The 22,587-nt window shown below is 38.6% G+C and overlaps 1 protein-coding gene across 4 annotated transcripts in view; it reads right to left on the reverse strand.

Moving 5' to 3' along the window:
- LOC131223597 (uncharacterized) overlaps positions 1–22,587 on the reverse strand; it is a 92,091-nt gene that overhangs the window by 25,890 nt on the left and 43,614 nt on the right. For 3 of the 4 annotated variants that reach the window (XR_009160575.1, XM_058219031.1, XM_058219033.1), the window contains exons 4-8: positions 20,961–21,014; positions 8,616–8,707; positions 8,400–8,503; positions 1,884–1,959; positions 638–1,097 (exon numbers count right to left, since the gene is read on the reverse strand). Coding sequence is in view for 3 of the 4 variants with exons in the window: in XM_058219031.1 (XP_058075014.1) it covers positions 638–1,097; positions 1,884–1,959; positions 8,400–8,503; positions 8,616–8,707; positions 20,961–21,014 (786 nt within the window). In the remaining variant the exon portion in view is untranslated. Of the gene's footprint in view, positions 1–637; positions 1,098–1,883; positions 1,960–8,399; positions 8,504–8,615; positions 8,708–20,960; positions 21,015–22,587 lie in introns of those variants that run through there. The other variant, XM_058219032.1, reaches the window with a different exon arrangement.

Raw genomic sequence — 22,587 nt, forward strand, 5'->3', positions numbered from 1 at the left:
CTATGTTTATTTTATTTTTTATTTTTTATTTTTGGAAAGGTAATGATACCAGGGCTTGAACCCTGGATCACTCACACGCACTACAGTCTCTACAAGCTCATTTACCCTGAATTCCATTTATGTATTGAACTATATGTACAATAAACATTTCACTTTTCCATAATTATGGAAGCTACTGTACTCTTCACTATCCTAATCATATTTAGAAACTAAACAATACTATTATTTTTTTGAAAAGTAACAACACTTGTACATAATATTTCTCTACCATCATAAGTTAATAATGGTTAACAGATTATTGTCTATTCGACAGGTTTCAGACACTCTGGTAAGTGACAAAATGAGCGAAATAGCTTAATCTTTGCATTAAAATGTACACTGAAATTCGAGTGCAAACCCTTTTTGTGGGTCAAAATATATAGTTCTATACTTATATTAAAGAACAATAGGAAATAGTAAACATGGTATATGCAAAGTAGCACAAGCAGCAGAAAGTCCATCTAGGCCATGCATTGAGGATATTAATTCAAAAACTGAAATGGAGATGGACGTTGTTGGAATTCAGCATAAAGTTTGATGAAAATTTGGGTGCCAAAATAGAAAAAATGGAACAATTAAATCAAGTAAAAGAACGCACTGTGAGGACTTCTTCTGATCCTATTTCATCACCACCATAAATAAAAAGTTGCCCCCCACGGTCATTATAAGATTTACTAATTGGAGACCAATGTAAGACAATGACAGGGAGCCTTCGCTCTCCAGAAGACAGTTGTAGCTTAACGACATTATTAGATGGTACTCCCACTTGTGGGCCTTTTGTGGATAAACTAGATGAAATGTTCCACAACAATACATCTCCATCTATGTAACCCACAGCAAGAATGGACCCACAAGTTGATGCCCAACAAAGTGAGCATATGACTTTCTCCTCTGCATAATCGGATGAATGGCCCCCGAGTTCGTCACCCACTTTGCTTGGTGAACCAACCATTCCCTCATCCTTCAATTGGAGATCCGTATAGCCTCTCATAAGTACAACCCGAGCCTCAGAAACATCCCACAGAACAATAAGCCCATTCTCATACGCAATTAGCACTCTGCACAAGGAAAATAATTTTCAAAAAGATGAGTAGCAGTATTTAAAAATTCTTCGTTATAAATGTTGGGCATTAAATGTGGTTGCAAACAGTGGCAAACCCAGCGATCATACGCACAGAACATATGTAATCCAGACTGTCTATATCATGAACCCATTGTGAATGGAGCATAAAGCCCAATAATCGAACTAATCCCGAGACATTAACCTTGCAAATAATAACCAAGGGACATCATAGAAGGATTAAAGGAAATGATCAACAATAAATCAGACAGTCAATTGCCCAATCAGTGTGACATTCGGGCTAAGTTCACCCACAATGGGGCCCACAGTTTTCCGTATTGCCGCCCATGCATACCACATACACAGTGGATGGGTTGCAAACGTTTAATAGATGGTTACAAATGCACGCCGTACAGATTCCTTTTTATTATGACCTATTTTCCTGTGGTAAACATTAAATTACATATACAGTCAAACCTACAAAAGCAAACTAAGGTTTAAATGGAGAGTCGTGAAGAGCTGTGAAATCCAAGAGACGAGACCGTGTATTACGACTACCTTGTTAGCAAGAAAAATGGCAATAGGTTATAGAAATCTAAATGGGTAACACTGGAAAGATAATTAAAGTTTCAACATAATAATCCGTATGCCTCCCAATGTAAACGGAATTTTAGGAAAAGAAAATAATTAAGGTTTAAATACAGTGATTAAAAAAATTTAAAGAATGGCGAAAATTTTCAAGACGAGAAAAGAGAACAGAACTAGAATAGCTTTTGTATCTTACCTATTCCCAGAGGTACAAGGTTGTGGGAGAATTCCAACAATAGATTGATTATTTGGCAACGAAATGCCAGCTGCTTCTGTCGAATAGTGAAGAAATGGCAGCAATAAGTATATGTCTAAACAAAATAAGATTTGCATCTGTATTTGATTTACAAAGAAAAAAGAAAAAAAAAAAAAAAAAAAAAGAATAAATGAGGTGGGCACATGAAATAAGAAGTAATCAGCTTCATAGGCCTCGAGAGGCAGCACCTATATCAACTTACACCATCACAGACTCTTTAACCCTTTAAAATCCACAGATTGACATTAATTAAAGTAAGATGTTGTATTGATGTTCACCCAAATATGAAAATAGCAACCATTAAACTTTTGGTACGTTTACCATAGCTTGGCTACCTAATATAAAAATAAAGTGAAAGAAACACAAAATTAACACAATGCAGCTCTTGAGCTTGGAACATTTTTAAACTCCATTTCACATAGATAAATGTACAGCATATTATAGGGGAGTCAAATGGTACATTGATTAAATAGCAAAATAAAAATAGGATACATTCAATTGATGTATCCTGGATAAGCACCATGTTGAATCATCAACTCTGCTACTCAAACACTCCAATGTTGGTATATTGCCTGCGTCTGTCACTTTAATTTCGAGTGTAAACTCATGTAACCCATGTTTCAAGACGGGAACCTAAAGTTACATACACAACTAACGAAACAAGGCACATTTCACAACATAAGAGACAAGGTTAGAGACACGGAACAACTAATTTGGCCCACGTGGAGAAATTTTAACAAATTGATTAAAAGAATAAAGTACATTATAATAATGTTACAACAATCTCAAGCAAGCGATCTCTTCAATGTTCAAGAAGGAAATATTATTGTGCAGAAATCCAAGGTGACTTGTCTCCAAGAAGATCACAAAGCCACTTTCTTCTATTGAATAAGTATCATTTAGGTTATAGATAAATTGTTGGACAATACTTGCTAGATGGCTAAAGATGATTTTATACAGACAGAGGCAAGACCAGTGACAATTATGGAGTTAACTGTCCTTTGGACTTAGAAAACTCATTTAAAATGTGCTCGAATTCCACCAGGCAGCTTTCTGGGTCCTTGGAGATGATCCCAAGCCTATTTTGTACATGTTCAGGACAGGATAGGACACCTTTCTGATGCTTCAGACTTTGCAAGGGCACGTAGGATCTGATTGAGTCAAGATTGGAATGGAATATTCAGCATGTGACAAAAACATGAGCGAATTAAATGGCACAGATAACTGAACGTGAGATCTAGAAATGATTGATGGCTTGATTACATATTGTGATGTCTTGATGACATCTTCCATTAGATGGGGAAGAGAGAGTTCATATTAAATGAATCAAATTTTCTATTTTAAAGTTTACTCTCATTAAAGCAACTCTTTCAAATTTGACTCTGTACTCTGTTCCTTTTCAAGTGCCCTAAATCAGTGTTGGTCAAGCTGGACAGATTAAGGCACAATTTCCTATGGCAGGGTAATGCAGGGGCATTTTCACACCAGGCTCAAGTGGGGTTGCCTGTGGAATGCAGGGGCACACTCAGGGTGGGCGGGGCACACGAGGGAGGTCTCGTATTCGAAACTCCTCACCGGGGGTGATTAATACGCATTTCACACCGGGCTCGAGTGGGGTAGCCTGTGGGATACGGGGACACACTCGGAGTGGGCGGCTCGTGTGAGGCGGTACCCATGTGATTTGGGGCCCACGAGGGGGGGTTCGGCCGAAGTCCTAACCCATGAAATGTGGGGCCTGGGCTATGAGATAAAAGGATTAATTCGTCATACTCTAACAGTTCGAGCTTTTAGAGCAAATGGTTAATTGTCTCACATCACAAGGACCAGAGGATAGGCAGAAATTCCATCTCTTGGGCTAGGGAGAGGTGTGCAAGCTGTGTGAAAATGGCATTCGGGACTTGGAGATGGCAAGTCTAGCACTGCTGGGAAAGTAGCTTTGGAGATATGGGGTGAAGGACTCCTAGTGGAAAGAGATCACCGCAAATAAGTATGGTTGTATGGTAGGGGGCCGGTGGACAACGGATTTTTCCTTATACCGGGCATTAGGGATTTGGAGGGGGGTGTCAAGCTTAAAGAAAAAGTTCAAAGAAGTAATCGGGTTCTCCCTTGGCAATGGGGAGAGAATCCGATTTTGGATCGATGTGGACAAGCAATACCACTCTTCTAGTTACTTCTTAAGTTCTGGAAATGCGGTGGTGTGGATGCCTCATTTGTCGTAGGAACTTGACTAGGAGGAAATCGGGGAGTTCGTGTCACTTCAAAATCAACCCCAAGGCTTCTTCCCATCCGTAGGGGATCGGGACAAGATGATATGATTTAAAAAAGGAAAAAATTGGGTCAGTTTTCGGTTTGGTCATTCTATTCGATGCTCTGGTCCCCTAGAGAGGAAAGGAGGATGCCCACGACTTTCGTGTGGCACTATAATGCCCCCCCAAAGGTAGCGGCCTTCACATGGCTTGTCGGCATAAAAAGGGTGTTGATCATTAACAACCTCAAAAAAGGTCAATGGTTTTGCCTAATGCATGTGTCATGTGCATGGAGGATGCATCATTAATTGATCACCTGTTTTTGCATTGTCCATTCACTCGCAAGCCATGGGCAAGGCTCTTTAGGATCTTCAACTCAGCGTGAGTGATGCCGAGGTCCATGGGAGACCTAACATGGGCTTGGCACGATGTCGGCTTTAGGAAGAAAGATGCGTGTGGAGGTTGTTATTGTTGGCGACCCTTTGGGTGATTTGGAGGGAGAGATGTTTCCGTAATTCTATCTCTTTAGAAAGGGAGGGGTTCAACAGCGCGAAGTTATTTACAAGAGATTGGGTTTCATGTGTTAAGTCTCCCATGGATTTTTATTTTCCTTTTTTGCTCCGTGAATAGTTTAGTGCACCATCTAGGCGCCTCTCTTAATAAAATTTCCTTTGCCTTTTAAATAAAATAAAAAATTTAAAAGGAAGGAATTTTGTGGTTAAATTTGACTTATTAAGCAGTGGGGGTACCTTTTCTATCAATACAGCAATTTCTATTAAGAAAGAAAACCTGAAACGGCACAATACAACCCACAAGAGGCAAAGCACTCACACAGATTAACAGCATGGACCAATCTCTAAAGAAGTCACCCTTACGTACCAGCCCAAAAAGAGGGAAAAAAAAAATCCAAAAATGAAAATGAAGCCTAAACAATGTAAGAAAGAAATTTCAAGGCTAATATGTTGTTCAATCAAGTTCAAATTTTCCGCTTCCAACATTGTGCGCCTTGTTTTGGTGCACCTTGTAGGAACTTTGATGGCAATGATTGAATGCGGTGATTCTTAGAAGGCCAAATCCTTGAACTATTTTTCTTGACAAAGAAAAAATAGTGAAAGAATTTTATGTTATTACAAGCATCGGACCACCATGTATCCAAATAACAAATGAAACTTACGCGCAATCTTGTTTATGCCAATTGCCGAGGATGCCAAAGATGATAATGCCGATGGTCATGATGTTAACCATTAATGAACGTGTTATTTTGAAACCATGATCTAGTTTCCTTGGGTGGATTGACTAGATTGCTTAACATACAATAAGTTTCTAATGAACACATTTTTTCTCGATTTTTCATAATTTTGTAGCTATTCTGAAGTAGTTTGAAAAAATATTGCCTAGATTTTATTGGACTCCCATGTTGATTTACAATCTGAATTCAATTTCTAAAACATGGCCACCAACCTAGATTTAAAGCTACACAAAAAATGCCCCTAAGGTCCTCCTAAGGAGTAACCACATGGATCTTTCACCAAAATTTCTTTGGTTTTTCTCATACTATACGCTAGAGGTGAAAACTGTAGAATCATGTTTGTTATTTCTATGTCCATTTTACTTTGACTTAATACTTTAAATTTTCTTAATTTCATATTTTAGCATCCATTGGACTCCTAATAAAGCATGAATTCAAAAATCATTTAACCCTATCCTTCCCATTTATAATCTTTGTATGTTCTGCATTCTAAATATTACTTTGTTCAGCACTTTTTTTATGACGTCAGGGTGTTCCCACCCCATTTTAAAGCAAGACTATCCTTCCAACTAGCGTTTTCAAAATCCTACAATTCGAGATTTACGATTTACGATTTGAGTCGAATCTCAAGCAAAACGATATGAGTCCCACCTTTGAATCCCTTTTTATATGAATCTTATGATTTTATGATTTGAATCCTACGATTTACGAATCAAATTATACCTATTTTCTTCTATTTTAGGCTATACTTGGCTTTCATTTTATGTTTTTAAATTGGAGGGGGCTTTAAGAATCATTTAGAAAAAAGCCTTTAAAAAAATGAATCATTTAGAAAAGGTAAATTATTTTATTTTGTTCTTTATAAGAGATTAGATGATATATATTCTCTTTAATGTTAAATCGTAGAACTTTTTTTTTTTTTTTTTTGAGATTTCTTACTTCTTAACTGCGACGCCGAAACACCAAATTGATTTATGACTTATCTGGAATGCTTTTATGGATGGTTACGATCATGTTGACTTATATGCATTGTGGAATGATGGTTAGAAGTCAAAATATCATAATCAAATGCTGCTATTCCAATATGATTCTATATTCAAGAAACATAACAAGAACATAAATTATTAAAGGATCCTTGACTGGTTTTTTAAGGAAATTTTCTTGAAAGACAAGAAAAAAAAAAGAAGGTAAGAATCCTTTAACACTATCTCAACATGGTATTACTTGGTGCATATTGATGGCAAAAGGATGATTGCTAAGTTTTTTTTTATTTCTTTTCTGATTTATTTATATTTTTCACATTTTTAAGAAAATCATTTTTTAAAAAATCTTACGATTTTCGATTCGATACGATTGAACCCCTATTACAATTTGCGATAAGATAACAATTTTGACAACACTGCTTCCCACTTTGTTCAGCACGTTTGTACTTATAAGATTGCTCAATCAATTGCCCTTGCAAATTACCACATTCAGAGTGACAGACTACAAATCTAGACGGCAAATGATGGGGACATCATGCGCACACGCATGCCCCTCACCCTACGCACATACTCAAGGAGGAGGAAGGCCCCACTATTGATCTGGATCGATGACAACATCTATGGAGGACCTCTTAGTTAGGGGGCTGTGCTATGAAGCATTGGAATGGACCTGATCATCATGTGGATTCCACCATTGGATCTCATGATCATGGCCCACTACCTTAGATGATCTAGGATTTTGAGTTTTGGTTATTATCATTATTAGAAACATCATAAACGATTTTGATTGCGTAAATTAGTTGTTATTTTTGTTACTTCATCTCTAAGTATTAGTGTGCGCACATGGCGCGGCTTTTGGGGTTTAGAGATTTCTTATAAATAGGCAACCCCATGTAGGTATTTTTCATTGAAGTTTATGAATAAAATTCTGCATTTTTTCTTCTTCTCTATCCCTCTGAGTTGAAGAAGCTATTTAGGTGCGAAACCCTCCCTTCCTCGAAGGGCTAACTACCGTGGTGCGAAGCCACAACCATCCCAAATCGTCTCCACCTCCTACACCCCACATCCATCATCTTCCACAACCCTCCCATCTTTAAATTCGCCTTTTTTGTACCCAAGTTCTCTTCCACAGCAGATTTTCAGATTCTAACCCTCCAAGGGGCTGAAACTTCGGCGGAGCACCACGCACACACCAGGCAGCAGATCGACACAAAAATTGTTGTGAGAGTGGGCCTCCACTGGCCAACCAAACCCTAGGAGTCGTTTTCCGATTCCGTGGGCCCCACACACGTGCGGACAGGGACTCACGCACGTGCACCTAGGCCAGGGTGCTGTCCACACATGTGGATCGTCTTAGGTTCTGGATTTCTTCTCTTTTTCTCCTCTCTCGCCTTAAATCCCCAACCCTAACCCTAGATAATTCCAAATTCTAAGTATTTTCAACTTATGCAAACCCTAGATTTTTCCCTAATTGAAACATGGTGAATCTCTTGAATTGGGGAACAATCCTTTGCAAGATTGGATAAATCTTACACTCCTTTGGGTATTGTTTGGTTTATAATTTTATTTGATCCAACCCTAAACTTGTGTAGGCTTGGACCCCCATAGATTCCCCTTGTTTCATGTTTGATCGCATGTGGGACGTGGAAATTTGTGATTGTTTAAAATTGGTATAATCTAAAGCTTGAAATCTTGCATGTCATATTTAATTTCATGTCCTGCATCAGCAAAACTCAATCCTCTATACCCTCACAGCACTTAATAAACATGATCTGGGAACCACAACTAACCTCATCAATAAAATCTGTGAAGCACAATTAACTATGAATAACAGAATATACAAATTGCACCATTTGTTTCATTTCGCAGCATTGATGGTTGCTATTACAAAAATGTTACCAAAGAAACTAGAAACACTTCAGTAAAGCAAAAGGAAATATTTTTTTAACCTATCAACCACAAATACACTAAAAGCTACCAGCAATAACATTTGCAGGAGCGTAATACGGCAACCGCAAAAGCTTTCCTTCTTCAGTATCATATTTCACTACAGACAGCAGCCCATACTCATCTCCAACATACCTATATGCAATTACATATAGTGTTATAATGGCATGTAGCAACTTCTTTTATCATTTCCAAGAAGCTAATAGATTAAAAGAGATGCAATAGACTTGTTTAATGTTGCTAGTACATGAAATAGGTTCCCTGAATTACGGAAAAAGCAGTTATGTTGGCATCCCACTCTAAACAATCAGCAGCACGCCTTTGTTCCAGATCCCAAACCTACCAAAAGTAAGAGCTGTTAAACCAATGGCTAAACATCATCAACAATAGGGGAAAAAACTATCACTACGATATGCTCAACATTTTTATTGAAGAAATAATTGTTAGATGGTTCTGATTATTATGAAATGCAAACCAGGAAAATGAGAATGCCCAGAGAAATTTTATGAAAAAATTGAAATTAAATTCAGATGAATAATGTTGTCAATTTAGAGGGCCATTCAAATGTCCCCAACTAGTCTCGAAATTCATGTAATGTATGATGGCATTCATCCCACTAATGCATATCCCTAAGCATTTGGCATCACTCCACCCAAGTAATTATAAGAAAAATAAAATAGAATAGAATTCAGATGAATATATTCGTCAATTTGGTGGGCCACTCAAATGCCCCCAAATCAGCCCCAAATTCATGCAAGCTATAGTAACCATCTCACTAATACATATCCCTAACAATCTGACATCATTTCCCCCAACAAATTTTAAGAAAAAATTGAAATTAAATTCAGATGAATAGCGTCGCTGATTTTGGGACGATTTGGGGGACCACTCGATGCCCCAAATCGGCCTCAAATTCATGCAATCTATTGGCACTCATCCCCCTAATGTAATTAGCCCCCTGATCGGTGGACATTTATTGGCCGGTGAAGAATGAAAATATCCAATGGTCCTATTTTGAAAAACAAGTGCCACAAATCAACTGTTAAAATCGTTCAAACAATTTGATTTTTGGGATTGTGACTTAGCAACAATGGGTCTCATAATTTAATTGGTTAATTTTCAGTTAATAAATGCCACATGTACAATTCTCTGAGTGCAAGTGTATCAAGTGTTATGCTCCACCAGAGTATCATATAATGAAAAAAGAAGCCTCAAGTGAAATAAGTTGGATGACAATGTACGGTCCACCCAACAAATAACTTCTAACTAGTTAAGTGCATGTGACATCCAACCTTTCCAATATATTGGCCCTAAAATGAGGGTCACTTGGTGCAAATTTCATTCGTATGTACTCATCAGGTAAGCCATACCATAGACAAAAAATTCTAGCCATTGATAAATTGCAAAATAAAAGTGTGGTCCACTCGATGAGTGGATATGCTTGAGTTTTGCAAAAGGCGGTCCTTGTGATTGGGCCCTGTTAGATGGATTGGATGTCTCACATACATAACCGATTGTACCTTGTTGACCATCCAAGACATAGGGCCAACTTTAATTGCTCATCCCACCTAAAAAGCATTGCGAGCTAATGACCCTAACCATCCTATCAACAGATGAGAAATGTACAATCCATATCCATTATACTAGAAAGGTTAGATCAGTGATTGGACTGTCCATCATGTGGCCACCTTTGACTGCCCATTCCTCTTAAATGTCACTTTGATTAGATGATCCTGACCTACCAATCATGGCTATGAAAAAGACAGTCCATACCATATACTAGAAAAGGTCTCATCAGTTACCTAAACTGTCATTCATGTGGAGCAACCTATGATTGCTGATCCCTCTTAAAATTTATTTCAATCTGATGATGCTCACATTCCTATCAATGGATAGGAAATACATAGTCAATATTTATTAAACTAGACATAAATATAGAGTATCCATCATGTCGGTGCGCACCATTGATTGTCACTTGATCGGATGATCATAACCATCCAATCAATGCTAGGAAAATGGACAATCCAAACTTATTATAATAGAGAATTTGGACTCGATGAGCTGGACCATCCATCATATAGAGCCTACATTTGATTGCTCATCCTACTAAAAGTGACTTTGACCATCTTAAGTGACTTTGATCAGATGGTCCTAATCATCTAATCAGTATCTAGGAGAATGGATGGTCCACAATCGATATTGATTATAATAAATGTCATCAATGATCAAGATCATCTTTCATGTGGGGCCCAATTTCAACTGTCCTCCCTCTTAAAAGTTACTTTGATCAGGTGATCCTAAACATTCCAACAAATGCAACCTAAAGTAATAGGATGGGGCAAAGTATAAAGGTAAGAAGAGCAATAAAACTGATTTAATATTGTTGCTTATATTATTTTACTACAAGCATTGAAAAGATTGACTAAGTTTTAGTGAAAATAGAAAAATGTAACAAACGATTGAAACATTAATTGATTTTAATGTTGCAATGAAAAATAGCTTGTAATGTGAGCCATGTAGCATGTAACGTAAGGCAACAGGCGACTTAAGCTACTTTCAAGAGCTATGTAACATTAAGGCTAAGCTACGCTATGTAGCATAAGCTACACGCTACATAGCATGGCTGTTTAAAACACTGATTATAATAGAGAAGGACCAGCCATTGATCTGGACTGGACCATCCATGATGTGGGCCCATCTATGATTACTACCTTAAAGAAAGCGAGGTCAATTATGATGGATATAGAGGAGGATGTATAGAAGAGAAAATAGAAAAGGGTAGAAAACGGTGTTGAGAGAATATATTTCCATAATGAGTTTAAATTACAATTTGAATTTGAATTAGGCTTCCAAAAGTAATAAATAAAATGCATTGTGACATGTATAATAGTAGAAATGGAGAGAGGAGAAAGGGGGAAAAAGGAAAAGCAGTGAAAGAGAAGAGAGAGAGAGAGGGAGAGAGAGAGAGTTTAGGCAAAAAGACTATTGTGTTAGCCCCAAATGACTAACACTACATAGTTTATGAGGAATAAAAACATATGGTACTTAACAGGATTACAATTGCAAACACACTCACGCACGCATGCACATATTTGTACGTACCCCTCCTAGAGCATGGATATCAATCATGCCCAACTTGGAAGTTGGAACACATGCGCAGCAAATGATGACAACCAATCCCCTCAGTTAAAAAGTCAGCAAGCTGATCATCAGATTTCTGATGCAAATATCCTTTTATGTCACCTTTTCATGAATAAAATGGCAATCAAACTTGAAATGCTTGGAGCATTCATGATAAACCGGATTAGAGATGTGAATCATGTGAGATTGTCACAATGAAGCTTCATAGGTGAAGAAACAGGGAGACCTAACTCTGTCAATAAGGTCATCAACAAAAGCAGTTCATATGCACCATAAGCCACAGCCTTACATTCAGCTTTAGCACTAGAGTGGGCCACAATAGATTTTTTTACTTTTCCACATGACTAGATTCTCTGTGCAATAACTACAAGTGGAGCAGTGATTGAAAAGAAAGCTGCCCAGTCCGCATCCTTATAGGCCTCAACATAAGGATGATTGTTCTTGGAATAGAGAATCCCCCGTCCAAGCTGGGCCTTTGAGGAACTTCAGGATGCAAAAAAAAACAGCATCTAAGTGACTAGTGCCAGGCACTTCAATGAACTAGCTTACTACGCTAACTACATAAGCCATATCTAGACGAGCAATGCTCAAATAGATGAGTTTGCCAACTAGTCATCGATACAAGCCAAAATCAGCCAAAGGTTCACCACTATCAAGCTCTAGAAGATGATTTTGCTCAATGTGAGTGTCAATAGGCTGAGCAACAAGGAGACCACTATCACAAAGGAGATCAAGAGTGTACTTCCTTTGGGAGATCACAATGCCATGCCTGGTCCTTGAGACTTCAATTCCCAAAAAATAGTGGAGAGATCCATGATCCTTAATATCAAATTGTGCACCACGGACTTTAAAGACTGGATGACAGCACGATCATCACCAGTTACAATGATCTTAACCACATATATAATGACAATAGAAAGGCCCATGGCATGCTTAAAGAAGAGGGTATGATCAGCACAGCTCTAAGTGTAGTCGAACTTCAGCAACGCATGACAAAAGTGCTCAAACCATGCCTGTGGAGATTGCTTGAGATCATAGATGGCTTTGTGGAGCTTTCACAGAACCCTTGCCAACAGTTGGGAGACAACCAAGAGGATGAGCCATATATACTTCTTCATGCAAATCTCCATGGAGGAAGGAGTTTTTTACTTTAAGCTGATGAAGAGGCCGTGAAAAATTGTCAGCTAAAGAGAGTGCCACAAGCACGTATTCGACTTGGCAACATGAGCAAAAGTCTCATAGAAATCACCACCTTGCGTGTTTGGGTAAACCCCTTGGCCACAAGATGAGCTTGTAGTGTTTGACCTCTCCAGTGGGTTCATATTTGACTATGAAAACCCACTTACATCCAATGGCCCTTTCTCTAGGAGGGAGCTGAACAGCATCACACAACTGATATTTTTTTCATCAGCACTCATTTCATCCAACATAGATTGCTTCAATTCAGGAAACATCAAAGCTTGGCAAACACTAGAAGGAATTAAGACAGAAGACTTGTTGGAGGGGAATGCACAATATGAAGGTGAAAGGAAACTACTCTTTCCTTTATGCAATGCAAATATATATATATATATATATATATATATATATATAGATATATCAGAATGTGAAGCGAAACTTAAGTCTGGAGCAGCAGATGATAGAGAGTTCAATGAGGGAAAGACCGGTATCCTATCTCTTCCATTGATATATGTTTCTAGGCCACCAGAGGGTTGAGTTAAAGGAGATTCACATGGAGGAGGATACAACATCAACGAAGGACAATGGAGAGGAAGATTCAAGTGGGAAGAGGTAAGCAAATAACCATAGAAAACTTCCCCTTGGAGAAACGAGAGACTTTCCTTGAGATGATAAAAATGGAATATCTTCAAAGAAGTTAACATTCATTAAGACAAACCTCTTTCCCAGGATTTTAGGAACCAAACATTTAACTTAAGAAGATACATTTGATTGCCTTGGCATTAAGCTTATCTTGATGGAATCCATGAACATGAACAGAGCACACACATCCAAAAACTTGAGGAATAGGAAAAAGAGGTCTTATCCAGTTCCAAAGCTTGAAGGAGTGCCTTGTGATAGCGGAAAACCAACCAGCGCACCAAAAGCTCCAGCGTTGATGGGGAAGGACTGATTTATCCCTATATCCAATCTCTCCCAGGCAAATCCAAGTGAGACCTCCCCGTGAGCAACCCTTGCGTCGCACGGGTCTCCGAATCACACGGTCCCACAGTGGGCCCCACCCTGTGGCCATTCTGCATCTCACAGACCCCACCTCGTGTGCCACCCACCCCAGTGTAGAGATACAGTGCATCATTGGATGTCCACACCAAGATGGCCATTAGATTCCTCGTGGGCATCTTATGAATTAAGTATGCAACACTTAGGACTACACCAACCCAAAGGATCTTGGGGACATTCATTTCTAGGAGGAGCTTTAACCACTTCAAGGAGGTGCCTATTCTTTCTCTTAGCACACCATTTTTTATTTTTATTTTTTATTATTATTATTTTTTTTTTTTTTGGTCAAGTATAAGAACATGTGGTTAGAAATTCAATACCATTTTCAAGATAAGTAGTGTTGAAATGCTGATGAAAGGTATTAACTGCTATTATCAAAACACAATATTATTATTTTGGCCTCCAATTGATTGGCAACCATCTTATGAAAAACCCAAAAGATGTAGAATACCTAATCCTTAGAGTTCATAAGATGGAGCCCAGAAGTGTAGTGCAGGTGCAATCATCGATGAAGGAAAAATAATATCGGTAACCAAAAGCAGAGGTAATTGGAAAGGGATCCCAAACATCGGAATGAATAATGGTAAAAGGCACATTATATTTACCATTAGTGCTACTGGGATAAGAAGAACAACAATGTTTAGCAAGTTGGCATGTTTCACAAAATATTTTACTCATAATGCTAGACCTTTAAAAAAAAAAAAAAAAAAAAGGAGCTTTACAGTCATCAGAGTATCATCAAGTGGACCATCAGATCCCATACTAATCATGAAGTGGACCATCAGATTTGGGTCATCAAATTATCATCAAGAGCAATCAAAGCAGCTTTAATGGATAAAAAGAAACTTCAAGATTGTTTTTGGACGCAATTCCGCTAAGCTTATACCCTAAGGACCCAATAGGCGGTATTAGAGCGGTCTCGTATCGCAATATCCGTTAGTTTTTGAATCAATCAAGCAATTCCATCGACATCTTGTCGCGATGGAAACCAATCAGATTGTAGTGCTCTGGATGAGGATCCCACCGGTTTTCGTTTCGTGTCAGTCGGATTTCTAGATTGGGATATCCAGCCTGTCAAAGTTGACACATTCGAGTGCATTCTTTTTAGATCCGATTTTTTGCATAGTTTGGATTATCATGTTTTTGTGGCCCATTTGAGATGGTTTTTGCATAGGATGTATTAAGTTGATTGCCCTATTTTGTGGTGTCCTTGGATTATATGGGTTGGCCCTGGATGGATGGTGATGATTGGTTCCCCTTTTTATGTTTCTCATCCACCTGATGAAATGAACCATTGTTTCTAACTATTTTGAATGTATATGTGCTAGATCTCATGTGGGCCATCATGGATGACCCGGAGTCAGCGGGATGCTATCACAAATATGAGATTTAAGATGGCGAAGTCCATACTATCCATAGGATCAAGGTCACATTGTTTTGAATGAGATTGACAAGAATTAGTGGAAGAGGTTTCTGACCGTGAGGAGAGTCTACAATATAGGTCTCGTCTATGGTGGCAAGGCTTCCCCTTCTCTGTTTCTGGTGGGGCCTACCATAAGGACAACACCGTACAATTCTTTTTGTGTGACTTGAATGGGTGACATATGGCACCCCCTTCCATATGTTTTCTACGAAGGAAACTTCTTGCACAAGGTTTCCCTCTGACCAGTTTCTGTTCTAATTAAAATAGGATTCCTTGCATATCCCAATTGATTAATGTCATAATTGTAACGGTTTCCTCTATTAATTAATTTAGATATTGCTATAAGTCCTCTTGTTTTGGGATCCCCTTGATTTAGGAATTTTTTATACCTTAGAGAGTGGAGATGAAGTCCCCCCGAACATCTTTTCCTTTGGTTGTTTCCTCTTTTGACTTGACTTCCTCCCTCTCTTACTTAATGCCTAAGCAACCACACTATTTAGAAATTTCTCAATATCCTAGTGCGATTAAAATATTTTAATAAATGAAAAAACTGGATTTTTTTTGGATATTTCCAATTTTGGGAAATTTTAGTTAAATTTATTAGACCATGTGCCCACCCTGCGATCACGACCGTTCATCTTGATATGCTAATGATGGCCCACTTTTGTGGGAGTTTTTATTGAACGCCATACATGATGGGGCGTGTCAAGCCCACCCACGAACAGTGGGTGTTGGCACCATGTGTCTAGCCCCGTGTGGCAATGTATGCCCCCCACTTTGTGGGCATGCCCTCATGATCACGAGATCTCGATCGTTGGCTGTTGGATAACCGTTGAAAATGTGGTTACAGGCTAGGCCAAAATTATGTGATCGATGGATGGATGATCCAACGCTAGATACCATGATGTGTGGACGCCCAATTAGTGTGTTGGACAAATATTGCACAATCCAACTCTTGTGATTCATCAGAACTTGATCGGGCCATAACTTGTTCGTTAGAGGTCTAATTAACCCTAAATTTCACGTGGTGCCTTAAATCCACTTGATGAAGAGAATTGACGGAATGGATCTGATCTTAGAGGTCTTGGTCCATCATGGATTAAATCTAGAAACAACTTTTGATAGATTTTAGCAACCCAAAAGTGTGTTGAACGGATTAAATCTAGTGACCACTTTTGACGAATTAAATCTAGAGAGAGGACGTCATCTCCACTCTCTAAGGTGTAACCCACCCCAGGATTTTGACGAAGCTAGTGCACCCACAAGCCTATTCAAGTCTAGGCCAAGGTGTTCCGTTGCGGTATTGGTGGGCGTAACGGTGGCCACCATTACCGATACGGATATGCCCCGTATTGGCAGATACGGGGCCGTAACAGCCAATACGGGGTGTGTAACGGTGTAATTTTTTATTTTTATTTTTTGGTCAAAAAATTATAGAAAAATATCCATTAAATCCGAAATATTCTAAATATCCCAAATATGCATTCATTTATAATTTGGAACATGTTTATGGTGGCATAACGGTCCTCTCTTTGGTGAGAAGTTGTATCAGATTGCCTAATGAATTTATGAACCTGACAACCTAGTATTGGCAATAGATCTTTTATATTTAATTAACTATATAATATCTATATGAATTGATTAGAATGAATCTACTACCAAAATATCTCATATTTGTAGGTATTGTTGTATTACATACCTTGTGACTTGTGTACATTTTATTTCAACATACAATCTAGGGACTGTATGTCCAATTATGTAATTCATATATCTAACAAATTAATATAATTTTTCCCAATAAATCTTAAGAAAAAAATTGAAATTATATTCCAGTAAATAGCGTTGTTGATTTAGAGTTGATTTGGTGGACCATTTGATGCCCCAAATCAACGTTAAATTCATGCAATCTATTGGCACTTATCTCACTAATAGATTGGTGGATATGTATTGAACAGTGAGGAATGAAAAATATCAAATGATCCTATTTCAAAAAAACAAGTATTTGCAAATTAACGGTGAAAATCATTTAAACCATTTAATCTTGGAATTGTGACTTGGCAACAATAGTGCCATAATTTAATTTATAAATTTTGAGTTAATGTATGCCTCATGGACAATTTTTACGGCCATGTACATAGGGCCCACCATGATGTATGTACTGTATATCAATGACATCCATCTGTTTTATCAAATCATTTTAAGGCATGGTCCAAAAATGAGGAAGATCCAGATCTAAGGTGGACCACTAGTGGGTGAGGCCTTGAAATTGGGGTCCACCTTGATGTATTTGTATATCCGTGCCGTCAATCTATTTTGCCAGCTCATTTTAAAGCATGATCCAAAAAACAAGCAAATTTAAACCTTAGGTGGACCACTAGTGAATGACGCCCTGAACATAGGACCCACCTTATGCATTTGTTGTATATCCATGTTGTCCATCCTTTTTGCCAACTCATTTAAGGGCATGGTCCAAAAAATGAGGCAAATCCAAATCTTTGGTGGACCACACAGTAGGGATTGAATTCCCTCAATTAAAACTTCTATTATTATTATTATTTTTTTATTTTATTTTTTATTTTTAAGTTGCGACCTATGTTTTCCTTGATCCAGGTCCATGCAACCTTATCAGCAGTTTTGATGATAAATAAACAGTACAGTGGGCCAAAATAAGTTTTTAACAGTGGGCATTCAATCCTACTGTGCGGTCCACTTGAGATATGGATCTACTTCATTTTAGGGACCATGCGTTGAAATGATCAGGAAAAACTGATGGGTGGCATGGATATATAATACAACACATAAATCAAGGTGGGTCGCATGTACTAAAATAATGCAACTGCACAGTGGACATTCAATCCTACTGTGTGGTTCACTTGAGATCTGGATCTGCTTCATTTTAGGGACCATGCCTTGAAATGATCAGGAAAAACTGATGGGTGGCATGGATAAAAAATACAACACATAAATCAAGGTGGGCCACACGCACTTAAACAATGCAAGTGCACAGTGGGCATTCAATCCTACTGTGCGGTCCACTTGAGATCTAGATCTGCTTCATTTTAGGGACCATACCTTGAAATGATCAGGAAAAGCTAATGGGTGGCATGGATATATAATACAACACATAAATCAAGGTGGGCTGCATGCACTAAAACAGTGCCAGTGCACTAAGCGGCATGCGCCGCGGACGACTTAACAAAATAAGATAGCCACGCCACCTGTTCATTTTTTTCGAAACAGAGAGAGGGGGAGAGAAATGAGAGGGAAAAAGAAAAAATGAGAGGGAAAGAGAGGGAAAAAGAGAGAAGGAGAAAACGAGAGGGAACAAGAGAGGGTGGAGAGGGAGCCGCACCAGAGGGGAAAGAAGAAGAAGAAGCAAGAGGAGTAGTTGCAGCAGCGCCGCGGGGAGTTGCAGCAAGAAGAAGAAGAAGAAGAAGCTGCAGCGGCGCTGTTCAGATTAGTTTTATTTATTTTTTCTTTCTTTCTTTTCTTTTTTCTATTTTCTTTTAGGGTTACTACCCGTAACAGATGTTACGGGCCCGTAACGGCCGTTATGCCTTGTAACGGCTGTTACGGTCCCCGTAACAACCGTTTCAATTCCATTTTCTGGACCTCCCTGATTCAGCCCCGTATTGCGTGACGGTAACTGCCGTTATCGTTAGACGTAACCGATTTGGGACACCCTGGTCTAGGCATGTCTCCCAATCTTGATACTTGTAAGTGATCCATGCCTATGCAAGTGACCAAATGTCGAATCCAGGGAACCATCCATGGGCCATTTACACACGTGGGGTAGGGATGGAGGCAATCCGACACCAAGTCGGCCCCAATGGGCGAAGACTGTCCATCCTAACACCAAGCCAGTCCCATCACATGAGATGACATCCAATGATGACACAGGTATGCTCTGGAACCTGTATGGTCATTACTAGGGCAATGAGATCCATGGCACACAACTCTCCCCTGGCTACCAAGCCATTGTCTAATCTCTAATGCCCAAGAGCATCAAAGGCGATGCCTCTCAACCCACACAAACATGTTTTATAAGAATTAATTAAGAATATTTTTTTAAAAAAGTGCATCATATCATATATCAAGGTCAAATAATATTGGTTTTTTAGGGCGCAACCCTAACAATCTCCCACTTGCCCTCAAACCAATTAACTTCCACACGTAGTCCCATACTATAAACATGGGCATTAAAAAGACGATTAGGTAAAGCCTTAGAGGGTCCGCAATATTATCTGTGAAAGCAATCCGCAAAACCTCTATCATCTTGTCCTCAACAAATTCTCGAATTATGTGGTACTTGTGGTCAACGTGGTTCACTCTGTTGTGATATCGTGGCTCCTTGCATTGTTCAACTGCACGTGTTGTCGCAAAAAAATAGGCAACGACCTATCTACCCTTGGGACAACACGAAGTTTTGAAGCAAACTTCTTGAGCCATGCGGCTTCCTTGGACATTTCGCTAGCAGCCAAATGCTCTACCTCCATAGTAGAATTCATGATGCACTTCTGCAGTTCTACTTGCTACGTTAGCTCACAGCACCACTTGTCATCGAGATGTACCCACTCGTTGAAAGCCTACCATCAGCATCTGCCAGAGAGTCTGCATCAGTGTATCTGACTTAAGACAAATCCTCATGCCCATAAACCAGGACAAGTTCCTCCATCCTTCTCAAGTACTTCATGATATGTTTCAATGTCGTCCAATTATTCATTTCAGGATTGCTTTGATATCGGCTCACGACTCCCACTACAAAAGCAATATTAGGCCTCATGTACAACATGAGATACATCAAGCTCCATGTATCAGATTTGCAGGGAACCCCAACCATGGCTTCTCGCACCTCTAGGATCTTTGGGCAGTCGTTCCCTGAGATAGAAATAGTGTGCCTGAAAGGCACATCACCTTTCTTAGAGTTGGTGATGAAGAATTTTGAGCACTTTCTCGATGTATGTCGCCCGGGAGAGGCCCAATAGGCGTGAAGCTCGGTTCTGATGGAGTCTAATACCAAGAATATGAGTCACCTCTCCTAAATCCTTCATATGAGAGCCATACCTTAGCCTCCATCATGAATCCAATATCATTCTCAATCAAAAGAATGTCGTCAACACAAAGGACTAGGAAACACAACTTCACTCCAGTAGATCTGAGGTAGACACATGGTTCTTCAAAATTCATTTCAAATTCGTAAGAATCAAAATGACGATTCTAGCTTCTAAATGCTTGCTTGAAGTCATATATCTATCTCTGGAGCTTGCACACCTTTGACTCCTGTCCAGGCTGGCAATATCCCTCGGGTTGCTCCATGTATATCTCTCCCTCTATGAAACCATTAAAGAAGGTTGTCTTCATGTCCATCTGTCAAATCTCGAAATCCAACTTGGTAGCTATGGTTAGTAGAATGCGGATAGACTTAATCAATCATTGGTCTCTTAATAAAGTATTTTAGGATGAAATTTGAAGACATGAATTTTGACAAATTTTGTAGACTTCAGTGGGATGAAATTATTCACCACAAAATTTTAGGATTTACTAATTCTCTAAAAGGGGGAAAAAAGATTCAAGTATGAATCCCCATAATTTGTGCATGTTTTGAATTTTAATACTACATAAATCTTAAGATTTCAGCATCATATCAAATAATTCAAAGGAAGATACATTCACATCCAAAAGCTCTTGGTTTGACATTACTTTTGCATTAATGAAAAAAGGAGGAATTAAAGACTTTCATGATGTTGGAAGCAAAAATACCAATTGTAGATCTAATACATGTACAAATACCTGGATATCATTTTCGTTTGAGACGCTTACAAGGTATCCTTCATTATGTAGGAACTGCCATAAAGATCAGACATGAAATAAAAATGAATTAAGCTTCATCCATAATAATGAAAAAGAGAGACACCACATGTTTGCATTGAACTAAATAGAATTTAAGTCTTTCTTTATGGGACCCGCAGAAATTCATTACTTCCATTACACTTGGTTTTATGCTTATTTATCAACTTACATGTAGCAATAATTATCTTTCCACATTCAGATTTATGGTCTCTCAAATTGGTTAAATTACATACTACAATTTATAATTGGAATTCAATGGTAAAGGAAGCTCAAGATAATTCGTTCAAAAATCTTCGATGTTAAACGGATACTTGACCTATTTGACATATCGGAGTATTGTAGCATAAAACATTTGAAACCCCAAAACTCAGAATTTTCTCAACAATGCTCGGGGTAATTAAGCTAAATTTTTGGGGAGATATTTATAGTAGAAATTGATGAAACTGTCCCACAACCAAGTTGAACTTTTCAGTTGGAGAAATGTAAAATAGTTTTCCCAGCGAGATAGAATAAATCACCCTTAAAAGATTTCTAGGAAATCGTAGAGCTTATCGTTAACCACAGTTTTGATTATTAAAAATATTGTATATAGCACCATGCAATCAATCACATCTACTTCAACATACTATATATAGAAGCACACAGCCAATCACATCTGGTTCTCAAATGCTTCAGAAAGATAGTTTAACACAATTATTGATTTGTCATTACATGTTATCTATTAGTTCACAGATGCATGACCACAATGGTCAATGAGCCTGTAAACCAAAGAAACACGAAGCGGGGATCAGGATTATAGTTGCATGAAGCATGAAGCATGAAGCATGAAGCAAAGCAGCAACGCGTTCAGGTGCAAGAGCAGGGAAGCATCTGATGCGGACATCAGGCCATTCAAAGTATATCAACACAAGAGGCGTGCGTTACCCGTGTCAATGTGGTTAGATGACGGATACGAGTCAGGTCTCTAGAGGTTGAAGACCTTACACGTGTTCGTGACATGTGTAAGTTGCTTAAAGGAGACATTTGAACCGTTGGATCGCGAGGATGGTGTGATCGGACCGTTGGATCGTCATGGCCCACCTTCATTACACCACCTTCACGGCACTATCATCGGGGCCCATCGAGATCTTAAATTTGAATTTAGTTTATGAACATTTGGTTTATTTTAGTTTTGAGACAGTTTGCGCACAATTTTTGTGCGAATTTCTTTTTTTTTAACTTTTTTTAATAGAGGTATTTTGGTAATTTCATGTAATTACGAATTTATAAAGGTTGCCCTAAGCCTAAAGCATGTGATGTTGTGTATATGAAAGAAAAAAAAAAAAAAAGCTTTTGGCTTCTGACGATTTCATCTTCGACTTCCAGTAATTGGAAGAGGGCGTAAGGCCCAGGCAGTGTTCAAATTGTCGCCGAAAAGTCAATAATATCGACGATATTATCGGTGTCGCCAGCCCTGCGACACCGAAAACCCCTTTTTTCGTTTCTCTCTTAGTTGTCGGCGAAATATCGGCGATTTTTTTTATATGGGCGATATTATCGAAATACGGGCGATATTATCGGGGCCGCG

This window comes from Magnolia sinica, chromosome 13 (assembly GCF_029962835.1).
Source record: "Magnolia sinica isolate HGM2019 chromosome 13, MsV1, whole genome shotgun sequence".
Lineage (NCBI taxonomy): Eukaryota > Viridiplantae > Streptophyta > Magnoliopsida > Magnoliales > Magnoliaceae > Magnolia > Magnolia sinica.